Genomic DNA, 17,946 nt, shown 5'->3' with positions numbered 1-17,946 from the left:
TCACCAGGACCATTAATGGCTCCAGAGAGGGGCAGCGCCCCCCCCTTCTTTCAATTTCAATGGCCTGCCCTGGGGAGGTGATGGTCTCCGGACCGAGAACAGCCCGGGAGGGAGCCCTCATTCTTACAAAACAAGAATGCCCCAGGGAGGTGGTCTCTGGGGCGTGGGGGAATCTGCGCAGCCCCCAGCACCATATCAACATAAGCGTCTGGGAGGTGGTGGTCCCTGGGGCCCAGGGGGTCTGCGTGGCCACTGCATCATTCTTATACTTAAACCCCCGTGGAGATGGTGGTGTTCAGGGCTCGGGGGGGGTCTGTGCAGCCCTCTGCAACAATAAAAAAAAAAGCCCCAGGCAGGTGGTGGTCCCCGCAGCTTAAAAAAGCCCTAGGAGAAGTGCCACCTGCGCCCCTTTCTTTATTTCATAAAATGTGTCCACATGCCCATGGGACCTTAAGACCTATGGCTTTAGTGTAAACAAGAGTGGGACTCTAGCTGAGTCCCAAGATGGCTGCCCACACTTCTTGGTTGAAGTATAGGCAGCCAATGAGAACTCTGTATTTCCCTGCATGAGCTCGATATGATTCGCAAATTGACTGCGATCGCAGATATACAAATTTGGATTGCCTTAAATTTCTCAACAACTACTGAATGGATTTAGACCGGATAACTGAAGCATGATCTGCGAGCCAAAATCTACCTTCCTGCCAAATTTGGTGCAAATTTGGTGCAATTCCGTCCAGCAGTTCGGGCTGCAGTCGTGTTCTAAGCTTCTATAGGAATTAACAAGGGAAAGTTACTTTTTTTTTACTCCCCCACCCCCCCGTTTTTTCTTGGCCCCCGTTTTGATGTATTTCCCCTAAACATTCCATACCCAACAAGAATTACCTGCACACTTTTTGGGGGACAATTTCATGAAGATTCGTCAAATGGTGCTAAAGGTAAGGCAAGTCAAAAATGCTTTTCGTACTGAAACATGGTCCTAAATACCTACTGGAGAACGGCAGCAAGTTTATGTATAAACAGGTTGGTGATGCAAGGTGATAATTTTGTATTCAGTGAACACCAGTATTCATTGTAAGTGCGAAAACACAATTAAAAAAATCAGTACGACTGACACGTTTTGGCTACACGCCTTCAACTGGGCCTCACATACAATTATAGTAGACACAATTTTATTACTTAGTTCTTTCTCAATTTAATCGGCCTTTGAATACTAGTGCCCCAACCCCATTTTGGAACTTCACAGTTTTGACTCAGTTGGTCATCCGTTTTCTTCCTCGCTTAGTTAACTTGTTTCTTTTTTCTTTTTTTAAAATTTTTTATTTTTATAAATTGATACAATCACAAATTTCTATTTTCTATTTAGGGGTTTTTATAAAGCGCATGGTGACGCAACAACGGCGTGTCCCCGCGCTGAGGAGCTACTTTATTACTGGACCATACAGAAGCGGCACACCCATTAAGCGAATAGAGCAGTTTTGAGTTTAGCTCTAAAAATTGATTCAGATGGCTCTAGTCGTAACGCCATGGGCAGCTTGTTCCATCTAGCGGCTGCAAGGCATCTGAAGGATCTTCCCCCCATCCGAGCTCTAGATACCTTAGGGACAACCAGGAGTCCAGAGCCGGAAGATCTCAGAGAACGGGGAGGCTCATAAGGTGTCAAAAGTCCTTGTAGAGGGAGAGGGGATCTCCCATTAATGATCCGATGGCACGTGCAAAGTGCTTTAAATTCTACACTGCTTCTGACCGGGAGCCAGTGCAGGGACCGGAGAGCCGCTGCAGAAGCAGCTCTTCTGGGTAATCTAAGCACCAATCGGGCAGCGGCGTTCTGTAGGACCTGTAAGCGGCTGAGATTCTTCTCCAGGGTGCCTAAATAGAGAAGGTTGCCATAGTCCATCCTCGATGTGACTAGTGCATGTACCAAGGTCTGTCGGGCTCTCACAGGCAAGAACTTCAGCGTCTTCCTGAGGCTTTTAAGGGTCCCAAAGCATAGTCCGACCACCTGATTGATCTGAGGGCCAAAGGTGAGGGCGGCATCAAACCAAATGCCCAGATTCCTCGCTTTTTGGCACGGAATGGGTGTTGGGCCCAGGGAAGATGGCCACCATGCCGACGTCCACGCAGACTGGCAGCCCCCCACGACCAGCACCTCGGTCTTGCCCCCGTTGAGCTTGAGGCAATTGGCGGACATCCAGGCAGCAAGGTCTTGCATGCATGCTCTGAAGATGTCCGCCGAAAGACCGGGTGCGCGCGATAGGGAGATGACCAACTGCGTGTCGTCGGCATACGACACCAAGCTGAGGCCGTGACTCTCTACTAAGGTGGCAATCGGAGCGACATAAAGATTGAAGAGTGTTGGACTCAGGGACGAGCCCTGCGGCACCCCCTGGTCCAAAGGAATTCGCTCCGAGTAGTAGTCACCCTGCCTCACTTGGAAACCCCGGCCAGTGAGAAATGAATAAATCCATTTCAACGCTGCCCCTTTCACCCCAACCTTGTCCAGACACTGTAGCAAGATGGAATGTGCTACAGTGTCGAAGGCGGTGCTAAGGTCTAATAGAATTAGCGCAATTGTTTGTCCCTCGTCGGCACCCTGCCTGAGGGCTTCGGTAGCCCTCAGAAGGGCGGACTCCGTCGAATGACGGGGACGAAACCCAAATTGGGTAGGATGAAGATGGTTGCCTTCCTCCACATATGTCATTAGCTGTTTATTTGCCACCTTCTCCGCTACCTTAGAGAGATAAGGCAGCAAGGAGATGGGGCGTAAATTGTCCAAGTTCTCGAAGCTAATATTGGGCTTCTTGCGGAGGGGAAGCACCACAGCCTGTTTCCAATCCTCAGGTATTGAACTGGATCGGAAGGAGACATCTAGCACATGCCTGATGTAGGGTTCCAGGGTCTCCAAACTGTCACTCAATCTTTTAGGGGGTGCGGGATCTCGAGGAGAGCCAGATTTAACAGACCTACAGATTTTAATTAGCTCTTCCGGTGAAGGGGTGATAAAGTTAAGTAACCGATTACGATCATCTACCTCTGCTGCTAGGTCTATTGGCTCTTCCGCTGCATGAGGAATTTCGGGGAAAGCAGCGTAGATTTTAGACACTTTATCTCCGAAATAAGTAGCGATGCGGTTGCATGCTGCTACTGAGTGATCTTTATCTAGACTTGCAGTTTTAGGGGTGACTAGAGACTTATATATGCTAAACAGTTCCTTAGCGGAATTCTCTGCCCTCTGGATTCTGTCTGCATAGTATGTAGCTTTCTCAATACGGATTCTATTATGATAGATGCGTCTCTTGATATGATAGACTTCTTTCATCGAGTCATCATATGCCACTCTCCATTGTCTCTCTGCCCGCTTGCAGTCCCTTTTGGCGAGACGCAATGCCTCGCCAAACCAGGGAGCAGTTGTCTGTCTGTGGGCACCTTTTTTTGGCCGACCCAATGGGGCTGTACAGTCCAGAGCGGCTATGATGCGGTCATTAAGCAATTTGTTTGCTATTGTCACATCCTTGCCTCCTGGAGGCCCTTCCGCAATGAGAGCCCTATTAAACTCTGGCAGGGAAAATGTTGCCCATCTTCGACGAGGGTAATTGAGAGGGGCGGAAGCATGAGCTTTGTACTTAGGCAGGTGAATGACAAACGGGACAAGGAAGTGATCTGTCCAGGGCAGGGGCTCTGGGGGTTCAGCCAGGACATCCTCCCAGTTAGCAAACATGGGATCTAACAGATGCCCGCGGTTATGTGTGGGAAGCTGACCCTTAAGCTCTAGCTGTAGAGCATGCTGTTGCATGGTTAACCACGACTGGTCGAGAACATTAGTACATTATTGTTTATGCGGTTACCAACCTTGCTGGCTAGATTTTTGCTATTGAAGCAGGTGTCGGAGGAAAGGATAGAAAAGTTAGAAATGAGATAGAGAAAAGAGGATAGGACAGGCATATATAGAGGTATACATTCTTGGCTGAAACATTAGCGTCAACTGTAGTCCTTTAATCTCAAATCGAGATATTCAGGCTAATTTCTGAGACCCCCCGGTTCGTATTTTGCATTTCCTTGGGCAGTGTATTATTACAGAAGGTGTTCTCGTCGGTTTCCTATGGAGGTTCGGAGGGGTCCAGAGCCCTGTACAGCATTTCCCACAGCCCCTTTGTTGACACTTTCCAGGGGGAGTACTGCAGCGCCAAGCGGTCTGCTCCTCTGAGGTGAGTGACCCAGTTGATCCAAACTATGTAGCTAGTTTTGCTAGTGTCTTTCCAGTTGGTCAGTACTAGTATGACTGCAGCTATCAGAAGTAGGTCCATTAGTTCCCTCTCTCTTTCTGAGGAGAGATGAGTACGTATAAAAGCCGTGGTGAGGGAGGCAAAGTCTCTCGTTAGATTGCATTTGAACACACTGTCTATGAAATCAAATACCCTTCCCCAGAAAACCTTGAGTGTTGTGCAATGGAAAATGAGGTGCGCTAAGTCCCCCCTGTCTATGTTGCAATTCCAGCAGAGGGAATCTTCCCTGAGGCCTAGTGTGTGTAAGCGGTCTAAGGTCCAGAAGGTTTTGTGGAGTAGCCAGAGTTTTGTTTGTGCTAAGACTGGGGAAATCTTGTTTCGCTTGGTCGAGGCCCACAGAGGTTTCCATTCCTGGTCTTTTAGCGGGGAGTGGATATGTTTATCCCAGTATTCGGCTATTTTGGTGTTGAGTTTGGTGGTTTTTGGGCGTAGTATTTTGTATAATTGCGAGACTTGATGACCTAGTTTGTTGATGTTTGCTACGTAGCGGAAGATCGAGTGTTGGTTGCTGGCAGGGCTTGTCTTTGACAGGGCTGTTTTTATCTTTATGAATCTATATAGGTCTATGTCTTCCAGGTGATGGGTTGCTTTCAGGTCAGTGAATGTAATGGAGGATGTCCCATTCTCGAGTTGGTGTGGGGAGGATATACCTTTTTCTATCCATATTTCGTAATTTAGGTTTTCCCCTTATACTTGATCTTGCTGTTAGCCCACAATGATTCTGATTTGGACCCTTTAATGCTGATCTCCAAGATCTTGTCGACCTTTAGGAGTGCTTTCTTAGTGTTTTTAAAGATCGGTTTAGATGTGTGTGGGTATGTGTTTGCCGTTAGTAGGGCTAGTGGGCTCAGGTTCTTCACAATGGCTTTCTCTATCTGTAACCATACAGGTGTTTAATCGGGCAGCGGGGCAACCCATGTTCCTTGTTTCATAGTTCTTTTCAGAAGCATTGCACCTTTTTATCCGTGATATCGATAATCTCACACACTATCATCGCTCTCCTTTCATGCAACTTCAGCCCGTGTCATTTTCTGGGGAATGTACCTCATGCATTTTCTCTCTTTCTCAAAAGACCACCAGGTGATTTCTCACAGCAAACTAATCAACTAGCACATTTCAAGTCCATCTTCCTTTCCCCTAGAGAGCATTTACCAGAACACAGTACTCTTTATCGATATATGTTTCTCAGTCTTTCTTTTAACAATTTTCAGCATACAGAATGCAATATTCAAAAAAATGTAAAAAGAAAGAATCACAAATATTTTTTTAATCTTTATCAAACATTTTTATAATAATCACTGCTATTAAACCTTGCATTTTGTGAATTAGTGAAATTTATATTAGACTAAAAATATTGGTGATTGGTGGAGATATGTGATAGATAGGCTCACCTTTTATATTTTGGTGTTGTTACTCTTTGACAATGTCAGTACGTCTGCCTGATTGTGCCAGGACCTCTGAGACCAACCGCATACAGTGCATGCCAGAAGGCCGTGCATGGCGTGGGGATGCTTGCTTGCTTTCGAGGGGCTGGAGGCAGGGCCTGACCTTGCGCTGAGTAATAAAATATTACTTTGCATAAAAAACATAGAAATTCAATGAAAAACACAAAGGTTAAAGTGATGTTGTAGCTAGGTGAAAACTTCAGTGGCAACGTAACGTTTTAAACAAAAGAAAACCCACTGAAATTCACAAGTTATATTTGTCTCCAGTAAATATAACTTGCGCCCTAAGGTAACTATAACTCGTGCCCTCGCCATTCACAGCTAATTACCCCTCATATTACATCACGCATGAGGTAAAGAGTTTAAACAAACAACAGTGCTTTGCGATGAACGGTTAGACAAATTAATTATTTTGTACGGTGCCACGTCTGTTTTTCGGTCTTGCCTAGGCAGCGCTTGCACTGTCTCTGCGAGACATGCTGTATTCAGGATATGGGCTTTAAAAGCTCTGCCCATTTTCAAGGACTGCCACTGTTAAATGTGTTGTTACTCAGAGCTTGTGAACACTATTTCTTTCTTTAGGCTAAGGCTGTCAAGACCAGTGCTCGTGGTTTACAGAGCACTGTTGTAAACAGGGCTGCAAAAGCCATGCAATTTTGTAGATGGATACATGCATCGTAACAAAAACAAAAACACAGGTGCCATTTTTAGGTCGAGCATTCAAGACCTCTTGTATGTACTTTAGTATATACTTATTATATACTTATATGTGTATGTACTATGTGGGCTCTGGAGGTCAGCCCTAGTACTTGTCTGCTTCCGCTTAAGGACTTTTTTTCTGTTTAACTGTCTCTATATAACTGTCTTGATAGTAAAAGACTAGCAGAGGTCAGTAAAATACCAGAATTGCTTTCTGCTGGGAGACTTTCTTTTTTTTAACTTTTCTGGCAACTGCCTTTATTTAACTTTCGTGATAGAAAAACGACCAGCAGAGGTAAGTAAAATACCAGAATCACTTTAGCATTCTCTAGAATCCAGTCCATAGAAATTGTCTTCCATGAGCACCCATAGACAATATTTTTTTCAAATCTTGTATTTTCAGTGATATGATCACCGAAGGCCCTGATTTCATATTAAAAACAGAGGTTTGGACTATACCATTTTGCGCTGAAAGGCAATATTTCTTTCAATGTGTTCCCATACTTTGCATGTCACGCAGTTTGGTGCTTGCTTTCCCTCCATGTTAAATAACAGTAGATGTTTCAGCACCCAGGCTAATGTGCTGCATAGCTAAATACATTAAAGGTCCCAAAGGCGAGACCGATTGCATTGCAAATGCTTGTTTTATTTACCGATCCAAGATTGATTAGTAAATTACATTTTTTTAGAGCACTTTGAAATTCTTTTTTTTTTTTTAAACTGATGGACCAACATCAATTTGCAAACAAAACAAAAAAAAGATTTAAAAAAACAAACACAATAGGGAAAGAGGGCAATGGAGGAGCAGGTGGGGGAAGATATGGGGAGTGGGCTGAGTGAGGGTAAACGCAGCCCACGAAGGAAAGCAACATGAGGGACATGTGGAGAAACACACAGCTGAGACAGCAACATGGAATGTTGGGGAGGAAGAGAGTTTGGCGGGGGAAGCACACGAGAAAGAGCTTGCAACATAATGGAAGCAGCAACACAGAGGGTGGGTATTTGACAGGGGGAGGAGCACAGAAAGGAGAGACATGGGAAACACATGTTGTCCCATGGAGTGCTTAAGTAAAAAGAAAAAAAGTTCCCTAAAAGTGAGATGTGGAAGGATAGAAGACTGCCACTCAGAGAGATGGTAAAGAGGCTATGCTCCTGGGAAGGTACAAGCACAGAATGGGCACGCTGGGAAAAGGAAAGCTATACTATAAGAAGCAAGCAAATAAGAGTGACAATGGAAAGACTCCTGTAAGTTCTAGGTATGGCAACAATAGGACTTTTTTAACCAGACAGATAGTGCTATCTGGTACACTCGACCTAAAAACGTAGCACTTAACGCAGGGTATGTGATATTTATGCCTGTGTCGTCTCAGTAGTTTCACAAAACGATATCTATTTCTGTGATATTCAGTTATTATGTGCAGCATAGAGAACATTTCATTGCCACCGTAGCCTGCTGTGGCTCCGTTACCATTGATATTCAGAGCAGTAACCTGCCGCAGAACTTTTGGATCTCTCTTTTGCGCATCAAAACTCGTTCCAATTATTCCCTTTCTTGTTTTGTTATGCAGTAAAATTAACATTCGAGTCATGCACCCTTTCTGACATGAAGATATCAAACCAGCGGACTGACTCCAAGTGGAAAACCATATTGGAGAGGCCACAATCCGCTGTAACACCATGTTCTGGACTCGCCGCTACCTAAAGTCCCGCAGCATTTGACTAACCATGGCACGCGAACACCAACAAGTGATCTGGCTAGCATAATTTGGAAATATGGCATCCTCTATTTTAAAATTAGCTCTTGGTGTAATAAATAAAATGACAACAACAACAAAAAAGGTGGAAAAAAATGTCGGGCGCTTTTGATTGCTTCAGACAAATATAAAGGTTGCAGATTAGCATTCAGAGTTTCAAGGCACTGAAAGTAGAAAAGGTATAGCAGGCGGGTTGCCAGGATAATATGAAACTTTTAAATTCTCGAAATGCATAGGGTGTTTTATAAGCCGTTAAGTAGGATTCAGGAAGATACCTATTGAAAAATCTACAAAACCAAATTATGAATAGTTTCTATGACTCTAGCCTCCTTTTAAAGTGCGTTCCCTGCCCCTGCATTTGAGACAGTTGCTATTTCTGCTCCGAGTCTGTGGCATTTAGAAAGAACCCAAAACGTTGCCAAAGATAGTCTGGCCCATTGTGATCTCACATGTCCTCACAGCATCCTCAAAGAAGATGAGTTAATGGTTCATTGAATCTGTCAACTGTACAACTAGAGAGTCATGATAGAGGGACTATGTACTTCATCAGAGGAGTTTGTGTGAGCAGACGGTGTGCAAGAATACATTAGAAGCCATCTTTGTATTAAAAGTAAATTCCAGCCCCCCTTGTCAAAGACTTTTAATGATAGACTATCATTTCCAGGGGTCTGATGGATTTTGGGTGATTATGGGATGGTAAAATGTTTTGAAAGAGCTGAATGCTGCTTTCTGTAAGCCACTATTTTAGGAGGCAATACTTCCTGTTAAAGTGATTTAGGCCTCATGGCTTCAGCCCTAAATTTATCGCTTTAATATCTTTATTATATTCAGCTCCTAAAGCTTCTGTAGTAATACATGGGCTCGGTTATAATTCTTTGAACTTACACAACTGACTAACCTATCCATCACTTAAAATGTACTTGCATGTTTCACTATACTTATTCAACACGAATCCTCTATGGGTCCCGGAGTAGCGTGCTACTCGTCGAAAAAGCGCTTTGACGCCTCGTCAGGAGTAGTAAGCACTATATAAATGCAATTACCATACAATACAATACATCGAGGAGTGCGTCAAGGTTGCCCTCTTGCCTCTCCTTTTATTTTAGCAGCTGAACCTTTTCTATCACACATCAGAACTCATCAATTTCCAACATTTAAAATTATCAGCTTACGCTGATGATATTTTACTTTTCATTTCCCATCCTGAATCGCCTATCACTCCTCTTCTGCAAGAAATGTTCGATTTTTCTCTTGTTTCTAGTTATAAGATAAACTTTGACAAGACAGAAATCCTTCCCATCACTACATTTTGTTTTAAGCAACATTTTGATGCTACTGGCTTTAGGTGGAATAGGTCCAAAATCAAATACCTTGGTATTTGGTTTAATAATTCTATATTAGACTCCGTGAGAATTAATATGAAGGAGGTGATTGATCGTATCTCTAAACTCCCATCCTCATGGAATCCTCTTTTCCTTTCCTGATGGGGACAACTTGATTCAATTAAAATGATGAACACCCCTATTTTATTACATACTCTCTCTATGATACCCCTTCACAACCCTAATATATATATATTTTTTAATTGATTCCCTGCTCGCTAAGTTTTTATAGAATAATAAAAAATCTAGACTTTCCTTATCTTTTCTTCGTAAAACTAAATCTCTGGGAGGAGTAAATTTTCCAGATTTTCGTATTTACCATAAGGCCTTTTGTCTTAGGCTACTTTCTAAATGGCTCCTTGCTGAACCTTCTCCCCTTACACCGTTATGGGTCTCAATTGAGCGTTCCTTGCTTGCGCCCTTTTCTTTCAAAGAAATCCTTTCTTTTTCAACCAAAGTTAGTATTTCTTCTCTTCCGTTATTCAAGCACACTTGCTCATTATTAAAACCTCACTTACAATTGGAGATTATGTCTAGAACTACTTTCCTTCAATCTCCTCTTTGGTACAATCGCCTTACTGCCCTTAACAACAGATCCCTTTTTTGGAAACCCTGGAGGGATAAAGGAATTATATGGGTGCAGGATCTGTATGACAGGTTTTCCCCTTGCTCCTTCCCTCAGTTTCAAGTCACTTTCAACTACCCTAGTTCGTTCTGGCGCACATTTTTGTCCTTCTGGCAGTCATCTTGGATGTCTTTTACTCTTTGCCTTCTAATATACCCTCTCCTACAGCTGATCCTGTACTCACACTATTACGTGCTTGTCCCAAGGCTTCTTTTTTTAATAACATTCTTCTCTCCCCTGATCCTGTTCGTCCTAAATCTAAGATCGAGGCTGCTTGGGAGGCAGATCTGGGTTGTGTTTGGAGCGTAGATTTTTGAAACAAACTCTGGAGAAGGTCTTTGAAGATCTCTAGATCTGCATCCACTACTCAATCTTTGTTCTTCTTATATCATAGGTTATACTATACCCCTTCTTCTATAGCTAAATGTACTCACTCCAATGATGACGCTTGTTGGTCATGCCAATATCCCTTGGCTGATCTGATGCACCTTCTCTTCCTTTGCCCTGCTGTTGCTTCCTTTTAGAAAGTTGTTTGGAAGCACCTCCCTATTATTTTTAATGTTCACACTTCACTATCAAACATCACTCTTTTCATTGGTAGTCTATCGGACTCCTTGGGGTTGTCCTTACATGATAGGGGTTTATTTAGGTTTTGATGTTGGCTTTAGCCTTCCAGCAAATCTCACTTAATTGGAAATGCTCATCTAAACTTTCAGTTAAAGCCTGGTGGAACAATGTTTGTCACTATCATAGATTGGTCATTGCATTTGCTTCTTCTGTTAAAACCTTTGTAAATAGATATTTATTTTGGTTATCTTTATCTAACTATTTGTCTAAATGTTCATTTCAGGTTTCACGCCAGCATGCTGAGAATTTTTATCCTCCATAGATACTTATTTAATTGTTTTTGCTCCCCCTTGATTTTATCTGCATTTCTCTTATGTTAACATGTTTTACCTGTCTCTTTGATATGATATGATAAGATAATATAAGTTAGGTATGATAAGATTGGTTTAAGTTTTATAATATATTTATTTAACTGTTCAACTTTTAATATGTTTGATATTTATCCTCATGATCTTCAATTTCAGAACTGTAGTATTTCCTCCCACTCCCTTCCCTCCCCCTTTTATAGGTCTCGCATAGTGAATGCAGCATAGCTGGTTCGCTTGGCGAGCTCTATTGCTGTGGCTTTGGTGCGCGAAGGGAGACAGGAGGTGGCACGCGCGGACAGGAGATGTGCACTCCGTATCAGTGCACATCTCCTGTTCCCATCGGCTGGCGTTACACAGCACCCGCCGATGCGCTTTCACTTTCCCTCCCCCCGGCACTGCTGCGCTTTCACCGACTTACTTGTTCACAATTACAGTTACATGGTAATGAACTTTCACCCTGATTTCAAATGGCCACGGGCGGTTTCTAACATTCTATCGCCCTTAAGAACGGCCTCCGCTATTAGCACATTAACGAGCCGAGTTACCACTTGCGTGCTTCATCAAAAATGAATCTGACACTTCCAGGACGTCCGTTGCTTTATGCCTTCATTTGAAACCGCATTCCTCGCTCCTCCTGCGCTCAAGGGAGTATAGACGGTTATGTAGCCTGGCTGTACTACATTTCCCGTTGGGCTTTGCTGCGCCGCACCGGTGCACTGCCTCTTGGGCCGGTTCAATGGTTGCTTCTGGCAGAAGAAGCCTGTGGAGGTAGAGTGCTGGAGAGCAGCGCCGCTATCAGCCCCCATTCATTCCTGCCGCCGTCATGGAGGCGCTGATTCCCGCCATCAACAAACTGCAGGATGTCTGTACATTGCATCCATTGACTTCTTCCTCTCCTACTAACCGCGTAGGTTTTGGGTTTAGAGCATGATATCGAAATCTAAGAGAAAGATTGTCTCAGCCTCCCCCGAACAGATTCTTTACTATCTCCTTGGAAGATTCAATGTCAGTCCAGTTAGTATTACCCAGGAACACTCCTGTTTGGGCTTACATAAGAAAGTGATGCTTGCTGTTCAGCGTTTTACCCAAAAACAGCATCTGTGAAGACTTAAAACTGACACCCACTAAAAATCCCCAGTCTTCGTTATATTGAGATCTGCCCATTTACGTTTAAATTCTCAGGAAACTGCAAAACACTGTATCTCAGCGATAATACTGGGTATACCTTGACTTAGAGAAATCCTCTGCCTAAGTGTCACAAATTGGGATAGCATTTGTATCTCACATTTTTCGGAGGATTGCGGTTTTCACACACCAGGATGGACCATTAATATTCAGGGCTTTCAACATATGGCGACCTGAATTATCAAAACCAGAAAACTCCACTGACATACATAGTAGCTGTTACGCGGAGGACACCAAATAATGCCCTTACTCTTGGGCAATTGTAAAATACTCAATTTAACTCAGGCGTTTCTAGTTCTACACAGACGAACGTAACCTCCGATCCAGTTTTAACAAGGGATTTTATAATCTATACGCAACAGCAAGATAGAGAAATAAAAACAAAAGAAGAATTTATATCTTAAGGAGCAATTTTACCAATTATCGAAAGTGGAAGCGGTCTTCAAATTTACAAAAGATTATTCACAATCCTTAGAACTGGGTTATACTTATTATCTCTCTCTCCCTCTCTCTTTCTTTCTTTCTCTCTCTCTCTCTCTCTCTCTCTCTCTTTTTTTTCTCTTTCTCTCTCTTTTTCTCTCTTTTTCTCTCTTTCTCCCTCTTTCTCTCTCTCTCTTTCTCTCTCCCTCCCTCCCTCTCTCTCGCTCTCCCCCCCCTCCTTTGAGGAGGCCTCGAGTGTCAGAAAGAGCAAATCTAGACCTTCCAGAAAATCTTTTATTTGCTGCTCTGTGTCCCTCTCAGTCCCGCCAACCTTCTCCCCCAGTACAGTATAGAGTAATATTGATAAAAATGTGCCTGATGTCCTCAGCCCTGTCAGTGAGCTGATTTGTGCACGGATCTCTGACCTGCAAAATCAAGTTATGATTTTTGCTAAAAACCGACCTACATATTTTCCTTCGCTGTATACCTTAAGCTGAAAAGTCTGCTTGTTTATTAGCTCTTTTTGGAGATCGAAATCTTTGAGCCTCTCCTTTATTTCCTGCCTTCTATCACTCAGCAGACTATTGAAACTGTCAGAGAGTGCAGCTTAATACGCTCTGTTAGCTTACTTCTGCTGAGAGGAAATTATTCCCTGTCCCTGTTAACTCTAAATGCTGTTGGAGATATGAAGACCCCTCTAATAGTACACATGAATGCCTCCCCGACCACCAATGCTTCTGCCAAAAAATTATTTACTAGAAAAAAATGTTTGAATCTTCATGTTAATCCGAATAAAATACTCCGGCTCTAAGAGCATGGTCCTGTCCATGACCCATCTAGACACATTCGTTTGCAGAGGTCATAGTAAACAACAGACAGCCCATTTTCCATCCACACGTTTGCCAAGTGCGGGTCCCTCTCTGGACATAAGAGATTATGAAGGACGGCCGGAAGTGCAGTACCATAGGTCCCCCTCCCCTTGCCGCCAGACAGCTACGCCAGACAACACACATACGACGGCTGGAACAACTCAGGTCCAGCCTACACCCCCAGACATACCCCCACTTGTCTGTGAAGGGGAGGACAGCGTAGTCTGAATTCTATATGACGGCTGAGTAGTGTGAAAGGCCAGTTGCTTGTGTTCCCGGTTCAGGGAGAACCTTGCTTGGCAGTTCGGGCTGAACTGTTCCAACGAGTAGCAGGGTAAAGAGTGATTTGCATGTGGCTAGATCCAAAATGAAGTGCCATGGTGAGCAAAGGAATGATGGGCAACAGCGTTTCCCAGTGGTTAGACTTATTGCAAAGAGCCTCTTATCACCTTTTGTGTGTTTCATATTCAGTGTGGGCAACATCTTATGCACATGCTTATGTTTTGATGAAACGTTCATAATTTGCTTTTGGTATATCCTGTTAGTTTTTACTATAACTGTTGCTAATGGGGTTTCAAATGCTGTTGTAATAGAAATATTGAATGCTACCAAAAGAGACAATTATTTTTATCTGTTACGTAGATGCCCTTTTTAGGTCGAGCCTCGGCAGCGCACGCTCTGCTCTGCGAGGCACTCTGTATTGAGGTAGGGACTTGTAGCTCCGCCCATATTTTTCATTGGCTTGTGTCATTTTCCACTGTAAACTGTAACTGTTCATTAGTCAAAAAGCTTGGTAGTCCCTCTTTAGTATTGCCTTGTCTTATTGTGTAACCTCCCATGGCGACACCCCCTCAGAGGCTTTAATTACAGCCTTGAAGCACTATTTTCTCAAATAGCTTTGTCCTTCCTGCTGTTGCAGGCCTGACACGCTTTCTCCTAACGCTTTTCAAAAAAAGTTTATAGCACGCATTTGCAATGCAGTAGGACTCCCATTTGCAAGAGTTTAAGCTATTGGCATTGTAAATGACAATGACTTTAATATAGGTGTTGTTTTTAAAACAGATAAATAAAAGGCATTGTCATTTACAATGCCAATAGCTTAAACTCTCGTAAATGCGAGACCTATTGCATTGCAAATGCATGTCCTTTATTATTACTAAAATGTAAACGGCTTTCTACTCTGTAATTCTTGTCTGCACACATTTCTATTATATTACGGATACTTAATGTTCATGACTATTTCTTATGTAACTATTACTTACTTAATAAAGCTTATAAAACATTAAAAAAAAGTGTTGTAGGCCATAAATAAATAGAGAGCATGACTTTGCTCACAGATGTCTAAGTATGAATCCTGCAGCAGCAGGAAAACTCCAGACCATCCCATATTAAACAGGCACATCAGTGGTGTATCCAGGGAAAATCTGTTGCATTTTTGCAAGTAATGTCTCATGCAAAACAAGTTTCCCTGCACCGGAACTTGCCCTGCAGCGGAACTTGCAGGCCAAGACTGATAGATAGGATTGCTCATGTATCTTACCTGTATCCCTCAAAGAAGATTTCTCCCTTGCTGTTCTGTAGCGTCTGCAGCTGTCTGCATGTTGCTGATGTAGCAGAATATATAATGTATTTGCCTTGGGGTTTGAAGCCTGAGATTCTGCGTCTGAGCCCATGGAGAGGAAGGAGGGCGACCCAGACCTTCATAGATGGAAAGCTTGATGCAGGAACAGCTGCTTGGTGGAATGGCAAAGGCTCCCATATTCCCAATCCCAAATAACAGATTGTGGGAGGGAGTTTATGTGAAAAGGAATTTAGTGTGAGAGGACCAGGTGTGAGAGGGGTCAGAGGGTGTGAGAGGGCAGATAGATGACTGGACAGAGTGTGTGCCAGAAGGGCAAGAATATTAGAGGACAGAATTTGGAAGGACTGTGTGAGCAGTTAATGTGTAGGAGTTACATGTGATTTTAGAGGATGCGATTGCACAAGTGTGTAAGGAGACTATACATTCATTGGGTCTAGAGGCTGTGCATTTATTGCCTGGAACCATTACAAAGTACAGTAATGTCTTGAGAGGCACCCTAAAATGAAAATCTACACTGTTATCTAGTACTGTGCGTTTCTTAATTGTACTTGATCTAAAACATAGCAGGTTACTATGCCTTCCCAGCACCCCCTTCAAACCTGAAGGAGGCGTTTGGAGTGGAGGCCTGCCATTGGGCATCTCACAGCATGGTCAGCCACTGGTGAGTTGCTTCAATCCGATTTAGTTGTGGGTGCCTACATCCAATCGTACTAGTAAAACATCTAATTTTCTCATACAACATCCCACCCTGGTTGGTACAAGTTTAATTCTTTGAAGGTCTCCTAACGAGCATATGCAAGCCACATATACCCTTGTATAACAATGTGGGCCACTGTTCAGTGCCTTTTTCACTGTGTATGTTATTTTTCTCTATCGTCCTTGGTTTTTTGTGTGTCTGCGTCTCTCGTTAAATTTGCTGTATGTATACAGTTGACTCTATTATTTACCATTATTTAATCTCTGTTTATACTTTGGTTAATCTAATTTCTTGTAGTTCTTTCTAGTTATGCATATTTGCATTTTTCGTTAGCCATGTTTCTTTTTGTGTACATTATTCTCTCATTATCCTACATTGTTCCCGGTATCTGTATTAGTGACTGTTATTTCCAGCTGCTTTAGTCCTGGTCTCTTGTGACCCACTAATTTTTCTGTTTTTGTAGTGTCTCGCTTTTTTATACTATTTGCTTGTCTATCTTTCTCGTGTCTGTTTTTCCTCTATATGCATCTCTGACTCCTGAGTAATCATTGGTTGTCCGCTGCATTTTGATACCTGTTACCATATTTAATTTCCCCTTCTTCTTTGATTTCCAGGGATAAATATCAGGCCATCCCTGGTGATGGAATACCGGCCTCTACCGGACTTTCAGCCACACCTTAAGTCTTTACCCTATGGCCGGGAGAGTGGGCCCATGCGTACCCCAAGCATCGGAGAGACCCCAGCCAGAGGAGATGCTGGCCTCAGTACTGTACGACATCATGTCGCCGTCTACCAGCAAGACAGTGTGTCCTTTGGGGATATGCCCAACGTGTGGGCTGACTACAGGGTCTACCAATGCACTCCAGACAATCAGGGCCCTCTCTGTTCCACTGTCAACAGACTTGAGACACCGGTAAGTCCAGGGTTAAGACACGACCACTGGGCATTGAACTGTCAGAGCTACGCAGACCGACCACCCACCGGCAGGAACCAAGACTCCAGGTGCCCCAACATGAAGGACAGTGAAGGACCTGACCCAACGGGTTGCATTGGGTGCCCTGGCCCACCGACAGACGATGTTGGGTGTCCCACACCTCAGGGGAGGCAAGTGGTGGGGAAGGCCGATAGCTGGCCCCATGATACATCCTTTGGCCCCCCTGGATCCTCCTCTTCCTCACACAGTGACTCCTCGTTGGATGGGCTATTGGCTGGGCTCCAAAGCCCCAAGTTGCAGCGCCGAGCTTCGCAGGGATCGGATAGGGACAAGTGTGCATGTAAGTCAGTTTACAACTCTTCAAAAGATCCTCAAAACAAAGATTAGCATGAGCAAACAATGTTCTGAATAAACACTAGAAAAAGACTGATGAAGTCTGTTCTATTCACCTCACCCAAGTATGTCCGACCATTAATAATTAGTTAGTCAATGCGTCAGCCAGTCTAACAATCATAGCAAATATATTACAGGTTGACATAAAGTAATTACATTGTATTACGTTGTGAGGTTTACCACATTACAGAGGTTTTAATATTGTCCTGTCAAAATATCAAATCTAGAATATCGACTACCACTATATCGTGATGGTGAGTATATTTTTGTATGTATAGATGTACTATTCTTAACTCCATAGTATCAATATGTACTTAAGTTAACAATATAGTTAATATTGTGGCTACTATATTATGGCGGGACGAGATTATTTACATTAACATTGTGGTATACAATCTCTCCGGAGCAGATGTCTTACTTTGCCTTCTGAAGAAATAGATTGCAGGATCTATGTAGCAAATCAAACCTCAATCGATTGCAAACAAAAGCAGGGGAAATACCTTGTTGCAGTGCTATTGACTGTAATGCTACAAACTTGTGCTGAACTGTGATAACTGTGTGATCTAATGTGTGTTCATTACTCATAGTTGCCTATCCATATCTAATTAAATGTATTCATTTATTTTATTTAGGGGTGTTTAAAAAGCGCCTAACTCATCCCATAGGGGATATCACAGCGCTGTTAAGATCCCTCTCATTTCATCTAGGCAACAAAAAGAACACAGCAGGCCCACTCATAATAC

At 43.2% G+C, this 17,946-nt stretch overlaps 1 protein-coding gene across 1 annotated transcript in view; it reads left to right on the top strand.

The window, feature by feature from the left end:
* ARHGEF19 (Rho guanine nucleotide exchange factor 19) overlaps nt 1-17,946 on the top strand; it is a 368,972-nt gene that overhangs the window by 105,206 nt on the left and 245,820 nt on the right. The window contains exon 2 of the mRNA XM_078642838.1: nt 16,491-17,150. Coding sequence (XP_078498964.1) covers nt 16,517-17,150 — 634 coding nt within the window. The 5' untranslated portion in view covers nt 16,491-16,516. The remainder of the gene's footprint in view (nt 1-16,490; nt 17,151-17,946) is intronic.

Source organism: Lissotriton helveticus, chromosome 5_1 (assembly GCF_964261635.1).
Source record: "Lissotriton helveticus chromosome 5_1, aLisHel1.1, whole genome shotgun sequence".
In the NCBI taxonomy this organism is placed as follows: domain Eukaryota; kingdom Metazoa; phylum Chordata; class Amphibia; order Caudata; family Salamandridae; genus Lissotriton; species Lissotriton helveticus.
The sequence above is the reverse complement of the archived record's forward strand: the minus strand, read 5'-3'. Positions and strand labels throughout refer to the sequence as shown.